General features: G+C 37.3%; 1 protein-coding gene across 2 annotated transcripts in view; it reads left to right on the top strand.

Moving 5' to 3' along the window:
* Positions 1-13,675, top strand: part of LOC113652809 (cell migration-inducing and hyaluronan-binding protein) — a 125,780-nt gene that overhangs the window by 71,322 nt on the left and 40,783 nt on the right. For both annotated transcript variants that reach the window (XM_027162082.2, XM_047810303.1), the window contains exons 9-11: positions 101-222; positions 1,383-1,530; positions 4,590-4,781. In XM_027162082.2, coding sequence (XP_027017883.1) covers positions 101-222; positions 1,383-1,530; positions 4,590-4,781 — 462 coding nt within the window. The remainder of the gene's footprint in view (positions 1-100; positions 223-1,382; positions 1,531-4,589; positions 4,782-13,675) is intronic.

Genomic DNA, 13,675 nt, shown 5'->3' with positions numbered 1-13,675 from the left:
AATATGTATACAAAACTTGTCCTTTCAGCCAGTCCAGGGGCTTTACCTTGTCTAGGTGTTGGCTTTACTCACTCAGTGTGGGTGTATGTTTGGTTTGCAGAGGCTGAGTGGACAGAGTGGTTTGATCGTGACGATGAGAGAGGCTCAGGAGATTGGGAGAAGCTTTCCGAACTTCGTAAGGCTTTCCCTGAACGTCTGTGCAGCAACCCCTTGGATATTGAGGTAGATTCATACACACACACTGAACCTCAATTTTGTCAGCATCGCAATCCCCTTGATTCACCACAGCTATGCCTATGAATTTCAACGCTTTTTATATCACCGTACATAGTATCAGTTTCCACAGACTTTATGTGTACAGTTTAATGCAAGTGATAAAATCAGTTTGTAATTTAAGCTTTTGGGATAAACTCCCTGAAAATAAATCCTTGTCACATATTTTTTGCTTTATCAAACAAACCTGTATATTTGACACATTTCCAGGAAGAATGTCATGAATTATTTTGTATCCATGAATTTCTCCATCAGGCGAGTAAAAAGAAAATCCTGAACATTCAACAACAGCTATAAAATAAGCTCAGCAATTCAGCAATCACATCAGCATACAAGAAAAAGCTTTTTTAATGTATTTTATTTTCTCAGAAAAAGGTTCTTGTCTTTTTCCCAGCCTGCTGCCCTCCTGCTCTTTCCATGGAGCGCCTGCTTTTTCTAAAAATCTTGTTACATGAAAATCCTGTCAAATTAATTCGCAATAAACAACAGTCAAACATTTCACTATATCTATTTTTGAAATAAAGCTCTTATATACATGTTGAATGGTAAAAAAGTATATTGACTATATAAATTAAGAATCTGAGGCACTATTTGAAAATTGCAGTCTACAAGCATTACCCAACCAACTTAAACAACCTAGAGCACATCTACCAAGAAGAATGAGCCAAAATCACTCTAACACTGTGTGGGAAGCTGGAACATACATATCCCAAAATACTTAAAGCTGTTACAAGAGCATAATGTGGCTCTAGCAAAAACTGAGGGGGTTGAATATTTCTAAGCAACTTATCATTTGTTTATTTGTCATAAAGCAGTTCCATTTTTTATAAGTTCAAGATTTTGACTTTAAGTTTTGTTTAATAAAATAGCACACAGGATGAAACTCTAAGAAAATTTAGAAACATTTGTAATTCAGTTGCATTAAAAGATTGCAAAAAGATTTATCAGGGACCCAAATACTTCTTACAAGGCTTTATATATTTGTCTGTCTGTCTGTCTGTCTGTCTGTCTGTCTGTCAGTCTTTACATTCACCATTTCCAAAGTGTTAAAAAAGCAGGTTCTCATTTTATTTTTTTTTAAAAATCTTTCCAATTTTTTTTTTCCTCAGGCTGAAACTGTCGATAGTGTCCCTGCAAACATGACTGGTGACGTGTTCTACAAATTTGACAAGAACTATGGCCTGGTGTGTCTCAATAAAAAACAGCAGCGAGGGATCTGCCACAACTATCGCATCCGCTTCCTTTGTGGCAAATTCGGTACGTGTGCACTGTGTTGAACCCTATTCTGTTATTTTACCTGTTCAAAGATCTGATCACCATCACATTACATTTGACAACATAATAAAAATTAGGTGTGGCTGCACTTCAGCCGATGGTTCTAGATTACCAAAGCTGTTTTGTTTAAAAACAAAATTAAAAGGGAAAGCTTCTATTACTTGATTGTACATAGAACAGAAGAACAAAGTGAAGTATAATAAAGACTGGGATGATATTACAAATTTGAAGGATTTATTGGTTTTTGTCAAGCTGTAAATATTCAGTCAAGTGAAAGTGGAATTGGAGGTTATGAAAACACAAAGAAGGTTTACACATTCCCAATATGGTTCCAACTCCAAGGTCAGTTCAGACTCTAAGGTCTCATTTGGTCAGTTCTGACTTATCCTTAACTTGTTCTCTATCATGTCAAAGTAGAGCAAATATATTTTGAAATCCCAAAACATGCCACATAAGTTCAGGTCCTTATTCCACATTTATTTGATTTATACACTCACATAAATTGTTCTTACTAAAATTGATTAAAATTCCCCCGAGTGCTTATATTATTTTTTTAATTCCACTTTTAATTGTACCATGTTTTCATGTACCAGCTGGAGGTCATCATTCAGTCCAAACACTAAAAATACAAGGTCCTACATTCTATTTAATTAAATTGCAGTAAAACCTGATTCCTAAAAAAAAATCGATAATAGTATTGTCCATTTACTGGTATAAGCGATGTCTGCATGTTGGTATAGCTTTCAGTGAGATGGGATAGTGGGTTTTTACTCTTTTATCTATTTATTTAGCTTAGTCTTGTGCAACAAAGGTAGATATTAAGCTAATTTGATCTGTTAATTGCATGATCGTCACAAGAGTAGGTTGCATAACATCTATATCTATGTTTATATCATATACATATATACATATACATATATATATATAAGCAAACCAGAGGTGACAGTGGTGAGGAAAAACTTCCTGGGATGTTATTAGGAAGAAACCTTGAGAACTTGAGAAGACCCAGACTCAAAGAGTAACTCATCCTCATCTGGGAGACATCTGTAGAGCTTGCTGTGAAATATAGCCTGTATAGCCTGATTTAAAATATCATTTGGCCAAAAGCACTGGATGTGTTAATAAATATTCATGTTTTAAAGCCAGTACCTCGAAGATTCGAGAAATTTCAGCAAACCACTTGCACCAAATCTTTCATATTTTTATATAAGGGTGCATTATCTTGAAGTTTTACCTTCATCTACTATAGAGTGTCAGTGTAGCTGTAATTGCTACTCATAAAGACTTTTTCCATTAAAACAGATCATGCCGCTGATGATTAAGAAACGGTCTTTAGTCACTGAATGGCTCTGCAGGGTCAAACCTGTCCATTCGCCATGAATGAATGAATGTGGCTAATTGACCACACATTGAGCGAACAATAGCGTGTGAGGTCTTAGGAGAAAAGGACCAGCCAGCAGGATAGAGACAAATCGAATCAGTCACACAAGGACCCCAAATAATGAGTGCTGGCAGTGAGAGGAAAGGGCAGTAATTACAGAAAGGAACTTGCCTTGTGAGAAGCTGGGTCTGGGTGAGTCTACAATACATCTCCCTGCCTCTTCCTGCCCAGAAACCGTGCCATAATCTTACTTCACTTAATCTTTGTGATTAAGCTTCATGATTTCCCCCACAGAGCAACATTCATTTCCTCATTGGATTTTCAAATGCCATCAAAAATCAAGCACCAGCGCTGTATGCATGCGTGTACACAAGGCCTTGCTATAGTGACTGGTGCAGTTTATATGCCCTTTATATTTTCATCTCACATTCAGATTTGTGAGTGAAGATCACTTCCTTAAGTAAATGACATGAAAATGTAAAAAGTATGGAGTCTGAGAACTTGTGACAAATAGCTATGCTACCTGCCAAAGAATCTTGACTATAAGCCATACATGGTGGTTATGGAAACTTGGCAGCATGGAGAATTTATTGCCAATATTCATATAACCTGATGTGCTTTATTAGTCAATGAGAAATGGAAGCAATTTGATGCCTAAATTCCTCACATTTTAGGACAGCGGATTTATATGTCTCTAAAAAAGACATCTCCCAAATTTACTTTTACTTTTTATTCTTCTTTTGCAACAGATTGAGTTTCCTCTGTGCCAGAGTATCTAGTGACCCTCTCTGTTCAGCTCTGTGTTCCAGCATGTTTGCATTTCTAAATACTAAAGATAAGGGGGAGTCTATAACACAACACAACTAACACGAGGGATGTGAAAGTAGTGAGTCCAGGAGTACGGCATAAATCAATATTTTTTTCCTCCCAGATGTATGGAATTGGTTTGATTTTATTGTTTCAAACAATTATTTATTATAATTTTCCTTAGATACTTCTATAATACTTTATATGATTACGAGAAAATAAAATTAATAAAGAGATAACCTCAGTTAACAAGTGGAGGTGAACAAAAGCCAACTTGCTCTATCTAAGACTAAAACACTGGAAAATATGAAGCCCAAATGGTTCTAGCGTGACAATGCCCCTGTGCTCAAAGCTCCATGAAGACATGGTTTGCCAAGGTTGAAGTGGAAGAACTCAAGTTTTCTTCCCAAATACCAGACCTCAATCCCACTGAGCACCTTTGGGATGAACTGGAGAAATGACTGCAAGCCAGAACTCTTCCACTGACATCAATGCATGAGCTCACTAATTCACAGCCACATTTCACAATCAAGTGAAAAAGCTTTCCAGTAGAGTGGAGGCTGTTATAGCAGCAAAGGTGGGACCAAATCTATATTAGTGTCCATGGTTTTGGAAGGGAATGGTGATGGCCATATAGCATAGGTTTATAATATAGGATTTGTGTGTTTAAAGAAAAAATACAATAAAATTGTCATACTTTTGTACATTTCTACAGTACATCCTCTCACTGAAGTGTACAGTCTTACATCTCATTATTATACAGCACATTATTGTTTATTCTAGCCATTGTTCATTATAATAATAGTCACAAATGCAGAATTGACTAAGAAACTCTGCATGTGTGTCTTTATAGTGCGTCCACAGGCTTCCGTCTCCATAAACACCCTGTCAAACTGCAGTATGTTGTTCTTGGCGGACGAAGCGCACGGATGGAAGCCCGGGGATCGCTTAGTGGTGTCCAGCACGGATTACTCCATGCACCAGGCTGAAGAGTTTAGTGTCCTTCCTTGTGCCACCTGTACTGCAAACCAGGTCAAAGTGGAAGGTCAGTGTGTGTCTTTGACAAATAGCAACTATAGTGAGTCAGTATGTCTGAAATTGTGGTTTAAAATGTTTTTCCACCAATCTGACAAACTTCATCAATTCGCACTGACTACAGCTACTTCATAATGATCTGTTCTATTAAATAAAGAAGAGTCGAACACACGCATCATTTTCCTCAGGCAACTTTATATTAATCGTCTAATTGATTTTGATTCGTTGACACAGTTTTTTACTCAAGCACATGGCCTGTTTTTCACAGTTCACTTATTTAGGGGTTTCCCAACCTGGTCTGCAGGTGCCCACATACAGTTGCTCAGATAATCAGTAGCTGTGTCTAAATCTTCATGCTTCTGTACTATTCAAGACTGTTTTAATTATACATAACTGTCTACAGTGGTGATACAAATACAATTATGGCATTTGGCAGATTCTTTTATCTAGTGTGACTTACAGAAATTCACTATCTCTACAAAGGTCTCTATCAATAACTATATCCTGATACTGGTTCACTCTGTGTGATCAACTGTGTAGTGACTGGTGACATTTATAACCTAAGTAAATAAATTATTCTTTTAAGTGGACTCTGATAATGAAATTAAAACAAAGTTAGTCTGGTAAAAAGAGCTTAAAAAAGCATTGCCAAAAAAGAAATCACCTTAAATCAGTTATGAATATTTGGATTGCTAAACATTTACAGATAGTAGTATTGAATTACAATACTACCACATAATATATATTTATATCCTTTATAAACTTGATCTCAGGGGGAATGGTGGATAGCTTTTTAGCATGTTTGCCTCACACCTCTGAGGATGGGGGCTTGATTTCCACCTCAGCTCCGTGTGGTTTCCTCCAGGGTCCAAAGACATGCGTTGTAGGATAATTGGCATCGCTAAATTGTTCCAAGCTTGTGAGTGTGTGTGTGATTGTCCCATGTGATGGGTTGGTACCTATCCATGGTGTCCCCTTGCACTTTGAGTCCCTTGCAATAGGTTAAAGGCTCCTTATGACCCTGCGCAGTATAAGCAGTACAGAAAACGAATGGAAGAATATACCGGATAATAAAATAGTTGGAAACAACTTCTGTTCTTGATTACTCTGTTTTGGCATTATGGGAACAGTACAATGGATTGGCTGCGATTCCCTGAGGAGCAGTTTGACAAAGCATACAGTATGTGCATCAAAAACAGCAAATTAATGCCAAATCAGAAAATATAATGTTTGTGAAAGTGTATCACAGGTACTGTGCAAGTCTACAGTGTTGTCACAGCTTAACAATCGTGACCAAATATTTTGTCATTTTCAAAGCGTACAGACATACCGTCCCCATGAAGATTAGTTAGAAAGTAAGTTTCATTTGAATTTGGATAGATGCCATGTTTAATTAGTTACAAGGATTTGATGCACAGTATGTACCTACCTTTTCATAACGTTTTTGTGTTTTCCGAACCACTTCGTGTTCTTTTAATTTGGAATTTGTTTTTCCACCTCTGCATTTCTGCAGCAATAAAAACGAAAAGGTCAATTTAAGTTAATCTGAAATTGAACTACTAATATGTCATGTTTATAAATGTGAAGCAAAAAAAAATGATGAGATAATTTCCATCATTTGTTCTTGAGAGATGATGTATGATGTGTATCTGCACGTACACTGCAGTGTGTTAAAATCTGTTAAAGGAGGAAATGCAGTGCTAAGTAGTGAACAGAACGTGCAAGTTCGTTTTGCTTTGCCAGAAATATTCTAAAGGTTTCAGTGGAATAAATGTGAGTGGAAGTGTCTTAAGTAGCTGTTTTGCCAAGCGTGTGCTCTTGGATTCCTATGGGATGTTTGCAAGCATCATGAAATGGCAAAAACAATTAAGCCAGTAATTATATGAAATTCCATGACTCGGATTTTTGGCGTCATCTCAGTTACATTACGCATGTCATGTAGAATCTCCCCATGCATCCCAGAGGATTTTTCAATTATGAATTGCATTACATCTAACTAAGGATGAAAGCTTACAAGAATAAATAGTTCAGACTCGTCATACTCTGTGGTCAAAGTGTTGGGGATTCACTGTGTGAAATTTTCCCCGGTGTTTTGTTTTTTTTTTAGATGTTTGGACATGTGTATTTTTCCCCTTTGTGATTGACTTTTATAGGAATTGTATACTACAGCACCCTGGCAGTCGATAGGTGCCAAAGACTATCAGAGCCAAATAGTGTTCATCGTGCAGAAAATAGATGCTGTTATGTCCAGAGGAATCTTTTTGCTCATGTGCTTTGGAATGGGTCCTTGATGACTCTCTACAGGGGGGGAAGAAAATGTGAGAAAGTACAGGCATAAGTCTTTTCACAGGTCATAAAAAAGAAAAAGGTGACAAGACTGACAAGACAAACAGCCAGAAATCCCTCAGTATGTATCGAGCAGCCGATGATGTATGTATTCACAGCCGATTGCACAGGGGAATTTCTTGCTTTAAACATTTGCAGCACATTAAGAGCAAGGTGGCATGGTGGAATGAGATGGTGAGGGTAGTATTGATGCCTCACAGAGCCAGGGTCCATGGTTTTCTTTAGCTTCTCTGTTTTCTTTGTTTTTTTTTTTTTCAATCAATTGTTGCATTCATAATGCTAGATTTTGCAGCATTGTTCTCAGGTTTTTTCTCCAGTTACCTACTTGAATTGGTGAGATTGTAATGACAGGATTCTTCTTTTAAACTACTACCAGTGAAGGCACACATGCATTTAAAGTATGGAATCATGTTAATTGGGGTACTAAGTACACCTGAATTGTGTCTATAGACCATGATCTTTTGTGTCAGTAACAGAAATGATTTGATTATTCTTTTAAAGTTCATGCAAGAGAAAGGAAACTGAGTCATTGTTATTGCTAGTCAGAAAGTTGTTTTGTCGGAAATAGCAGATACAAAAAGTGATTCATGTTCCTTTTGCCTCTTTGGAAGCATTTAAAAATGAAATTGTAAATAAAGTCAAAACATTTGGTTGTCATTGATAGGGTGATGAATCCATGACAAAATCATTCCTTCTCTATTTGAAAATTTTGAGCCTAAAATCTTACCTAAAGCTAGCTAAGAGTCATCGATTTATTGGCTGGCCTAAAGATTGTCAGTAGTCATTGTTAACCACAGATTTAGATGATTACCTCTATTTTACCCTGTTAAAATTTTAAAAAATGGATTTACAAAGAAGTATCTAGTATATGCTATTTTTTAAGAATAAAATGACTAACAAAAAATGACAGGGTTTTTCCAAAGTTTTCCTGCCTGGATTTTAAAACAACAGATAAATTGCCATTCATGTTACATGTACATGGTCTCTCTACACTCACTGTGCATTTTATTGCAGAAACACAATGTGTCCACAATGGAGAGGGGCTACCAAACAACCATTGCTGACGAGATTTTATTGGGTGGTGTTTAACAATAACGTTTTTTTGTCACATAAATCGACATATCTTCCATTGTACAGGTGTGCACTTAGAGTCTGTAGATTACAGGTGTACAGTTAGAGTCTATAGCATACAGGTGTGCAGTTAGAGTCTATAGCATACAGGTGTGCAGTTAGAGTCTATAGTGACATGACATGACGTGACATGACGTGACGTGACATGATGTGACGTGACGTGACATACGGCTAAGTATGGTGACCCATACTCAGAATTTGTTCTCTGCATTTAACCCATCCAAAGTGCACACACACAGCAGTGAACACACACACACCGTGAACACACACCCGGAGCAGTACAGGTGTGCAGTTATAGTCTGTAGCTTATAGGTGTGCAGTTAGAGTCTATAGCTTACAGGTGTACAGTTAGAGTCTATAGCTTACAGGTGTACAGTTAGAGTCTATAGCTTACAGGTGTACAGTTAGAGTTTATAGCTTACAGGTGTACAGTTAGAGTTTATAACACACAGGTGAACAGTTAGAGTCTATAGCATACAGGTGTACAGTTAGAGTCTATAACACACAGGTGAACAGTTAGAGTCTATAGCTTACAGGTGTACAGTTAGAGTCTATAGCTTACAGGTGAACAGTTAGCGTCTATAGCATACAGGTTTACAGTTAGAGTCTATAGCTTACAGGTGTACAGTTGGAGTCTATAGCTTACAGGTGTACAGTTAGAGTCTATAGCTTACAGGTGTACAGTTGGAGTCTATAGCTTACAGGTGTACAGTTAGAGTCTATAGCTTACAGGTGTACAGTTGGAGTCTATAGCATACAGGTTTACAGTTAGAGTCTATAGCTTACAGGTGTACAGTTGGAGTCTATAGCTTACAGGTGTACAGTTAGAGTCTATAGATTTTAACTACAGCAATGCTGCTGGCAGTGAGCTGTTTTCAGCCAAGCAGAGATGTAAACATGTTACTTACTGTTAACCTGAAATTCCTCAGCATTCCTCACATGGAGATGATCAGCTGGATTCCACAAACAATATATCATAATTGCAAAGTAAACAGACGTCGTGTGGAGGCTTCACACTGATGAATATTCTGATGATTCATCATGAGCTCATGAATATGTTACTTGACCAAGGCATGTGCAAGCTGATTCATTCTAAGCATTGCAAAACTTTCAAGAACATTTGAAAGTCGTCCTTGTATTCTCTCTCTCTCTATCTCTTTTTGTTTTTTACTTTCAGCAGTTCATCATAGTTTTAAATTTCTGCATTGTCTAAAAGGTAACTCCTGTAGTTGTATAAGTTGCATGGACTCTGATAGCACCATCTGCGGCTCTGGAGCACTTGAATGTGATTTCCAATACAAAGCTATGCAAGCATGCAATGGTGACTTTGTCTTTACCAGCCCTGCAGATATTATCTTAAAGGTATGCTGAGGGCTAAAGCCGGAAGATGCTTTAGTATTCTGACCCCAACTTACATGGGACCATTGTTTCTGGTCAGCAGTTTTATTTATTTGGTACATCTAATTTTATCTAAAATAACGGGATTATAAGCAACAAATTAATTTCTGTGTTAGTGAAGACATTTTTCTAAGGAAAACAGCTGGCCTGCTATAAACTAATTTTAATTTTTTATTATTTTTAGGTGAAATTTAATATTAAATTGATTTAAAATCTGAGTTTTTCAAATCTCATGGACCATTTCAATTTATTACTGAGTATTTCATTGTGTCACACTCTGGTTCACTTTGTTGTCCATTCCCAAGACCACTCCATACTTCATTACATGGTACATTCGGTGACAGGCGAGGATGAGCATTCGCTGTATTCATATCTAACTTATTTATTATTTTTTATGCCGAATTATTTTTTTGTTGTTCTTAGTTACCATGGTGAGCTGTGCACTTACAGAGTCCTACTGTATTTCTGGCTCTGAAAGCACACCTCAGGAAGAAAATCCTCAATGTAATGCTGCTCATTAGAGATTTGTTGGACAGCAGGTGCTGCCAAAAAGCTCTCAGCCCATAATGCTTTGTGCTGAAAGACACAATGAACCACAAGCATGTGAGGTAAGGCATGTCAAGCCTTTTTTTTTAAGAAGATGAAGACAAAGCAAAAACTACAGCACAGGTTTAGTATGTTGCTAAAATGTGTGCGATGTTTTCAGCTAAAACGTGTGTGACATTCTCAAGGAAATGTGATTTTACGCTTGTGCTTCGTACTGTATCTAATATTTTAAAACAAAGGTTTTGGTAGAATTATATAAAATTTCTAATTAAAAAGTAAGCACAAAGAGGTAGATCAATTATGGTAGCTGATATACTGTAAAAAAGTATAATGAGTTAGCTGTCTAGGTGCATTAATATATATATATTTTTTTTAACCCGGCTAGCATCCTTATATTTCTTGACATGTTTAGCCACATCAGAAGTAGGGGCAATTCTCTCCTGACATAACTGCCACTGATGAAGCTACAGTCTGGACTACTATAGAAATCTGCCCTAGCCAATTTTTTAAGACAATATTACTTATCCAACACCCACAAACCACCTACATTTTATTATAGCCAGGTTAGCCTACAGTGCTACACACCTGGTACTTGGTCGATCTATCAATTTTAGAGGACTGTGATATAAAGTGCTACTTCTCATTTAATTCCACTGACACGCAGTGCTAACAGGGGGAGGACAGCAGACAGTGCTTTTTTGCATTGCTTTGTCCAATGACGTAGAATCTTTTTGAAACCACTGTATTGGCAAGAATCAAATCTTTCAAGAATCAAATCTTAATCTGATGGAGAGAATTCCGAACACACATGTACCGACTGAATCGAGCCAGGTATATATCCTGGCTTAATGAGAGGAAGTGAATTAGAATAGGCACAGTTTGCTGTGAGATTTAGGAGATCAGTATTCTTAATTAATATTTATGATTCATAGAGATGAAATACCCACATGCATTAATAGTTTGAGGATTATAAGTACACACTCATGCTGGAAATTATGTTAAGGATTTCAAAGGTTGTGCCTTGAGTTTTAGCAGGTTTAATATGTGTCTGAAATTGGTCCCTTTTGTTCCATACTCTAGCAGGGTATTTGCTATTTAAGCTATGTTGTATCAGCTAACACTTTAAAGTTTAGGATAAATCATGACTGTAGGAACTTTTTTTTGGGCAAGCAAAATAGCCTGTAGCCAGTCGCTAAGAATGGCAGTTTATTTAGTTCACTTATTAACAAGCTAATTTTCTTTAAATCAAGAAAGTGAAAATAAGTTGATAAATAAGTTCATTGTGTTCCCATTCATTACATTAGGCTTACCATGTAAATAAGTTAAAAATGGACAGCTAATATTTAATTTACATTTTTTTGCTTCACTTTGTCAATTTGTCAGTTTATTGGAATTACTGGTACCCTAGAAGAGATTTATGGAGTTCATTTTAGAAGACCAGTTTTTTTCCTCCTCAGTTTGAATGGACAATGGTCATCCCATGACCTTTCAGTTACTGCCTGTGGCCCTCATTCTTGGTTTATTAATCCACAGATACAGATTCTTATCATTTCTGTTGAGGTCTATGTGTCTCTGATTGCTGCATACCTACCATCTCACACGGTGTTGCTGCATATTTCTTACACACTGCCAAGAACATCCAAGAGCTAGTCTCTCTTTTTTTTGTATTCTGTCCTCAGGGCAGATTAGAATTCTTTGGCTTTCAAGCCCACTGAAAACAAACACGCGACCGCTGTCATCAACCCGCATTCAGCTGTCATGACGGAGCAGCGCTGGTAAAACAACACCATTAATTGCTGTGGCCTACAGGCTCCTGGGTTAAAAACACCCCTCTCCTTTTACCTGCCTTTCACAACCTTGTTGTTTTTAGAACCCAAACTATGCTGCTTGTATGTTTTTAGCTAAGTCTGTGGATGCACGATGACTCAGAGCTGCTGATAAATCCCACCTGCTGATCTGCTTTGCCATCAGTGCTGAAACGTTTCTGGCATCTGTTCCTTCTTCACATACATCAGCTTCAATTTCTTTTCCTTTGGACTGAGAGAGAGAGTAATTGTATGAGTCTGAGCTGGAGACAGGAGATGGATCACATTAAGGAACCTGTACCTTCTGCTGAGACTGACTCATGTTTATAAATGCAGTAATAAACATTGGTTATTTGTTTCCCTTCAGCACTTGTGACTAAGTGACTTGTGCGTGTACTGTTACATTTACACTAATTCCTTTTGCAGACTCTTCTATTCAAATCTAAGTGCCTCTGAAGAAGTCAAATAATTTGAACTCACAGCCTTTTATTTGCCCACATGACAAGATTAATATGATTAATATGAGTCATACATTATCATACATAGTCATGCTAATTGACAATATTGGTTACTGTAACTTCTAGGAACCTACAGAGTGAAATGTATCAGTCAATCAGTTAGTCCTTTATACATAATTAATCCCAAAGTTGAATTTTATTTATGGTAAATATATTTGCTGTTGAATTCTCAATTCAGATTGTTCATATTTTCTTTAGAATGCAGTAAACCTTTATATCCTTTATAATCTTCCCCTGTGAGAAAACCTTGTTATAGCTTTAAAGGTAACAGCCATCCATGGTCTGAGTCAAGAAAGCAAAAATTGCCCATGCTCTCTGGGTGGAAGAGAAGATGTTCTTACACTCGCTCTCCTGTCATTCAGATTGACACTAACCAATCAAGGGCATCTCTGAGCACTTGCCTGCAGAATAGGGCAGATAGTGCATTTTAGTCACATTTTTTCCAGTGGCATTAATTCGGTTACCACCTCTACCATGTCTAGTACGTAATCTTCATGTAAAGGTTCATGTATTTCTAAGCAATTCAGTGCCTGACATTCACAGCCTCAGATCTTCAGAGATGCTCTTCACATCAAAACTTGACACGTCTTTGGCTTTCATGGGACATAATTGCTTATTTTGCCTCCAGAGGTGCATTTCAATTCGCCATGAAAAGCACATCTGTGGGAAACCGCAAACAAAAGGGAAAGTGAAGAATGTCAAGTTTTACCCAAAAAAAATGAAAGATGAATAATCTCAACATAGGATCAGGAAGGGATCGCCGGTGATGGAAAGTGGAAAGAATTCATCTGTGTCTTTAGACTGTAATCTGGTAAGAAGTCACCATAGTGTATAATGGATTTGAATTTTTTGGAAGTAGGGAGTTCACGCTGGTTAGCAGGAAGTACTGAGCTTTTCCTTCAGCAAAGGAGGAGAAGCTTTTAGGCCAAGAGGAAAGAATGCTTTCAGCCTCTCCTTCCAAGTTGCCACTTATTTTGCTCCTTTTCCATCTGAAGGACAGAGGATGCAGTTTCCAACTGCAGTCATTTTACTAAAAGCACTAAAAGTATTTCTTGCCATCTTTGGGCTAAAATAGTAGATACCCTAAAGGATGGATGACCTTTATATAACACTCTTCCATCTTTCTTCTGTGTTCTCTGTTTACATGTCTTGGCCTGTTT

This window comes from Tachysurus fulvidraco, chromosome 2, assembly GCF_022655615.1.
Source record: "Tachysurus fulvidraco isolate hzauxx_2018 chromosome 2, HZAU_PFXX_2.0, whole genome shotgun sequence".
Taxonomy (NCBI): domain Eukaryota; kingdom Metazoa; phylum Chordata; class Actinopteri; order Siluriformes; family Bagridae; genus Tachysurus; species Tachysurus fulvidraco.
Note: the sequence above shows the minus strand (reverse complement) of the source record. Positions and strands in the feature narration are given on the sequence as shown.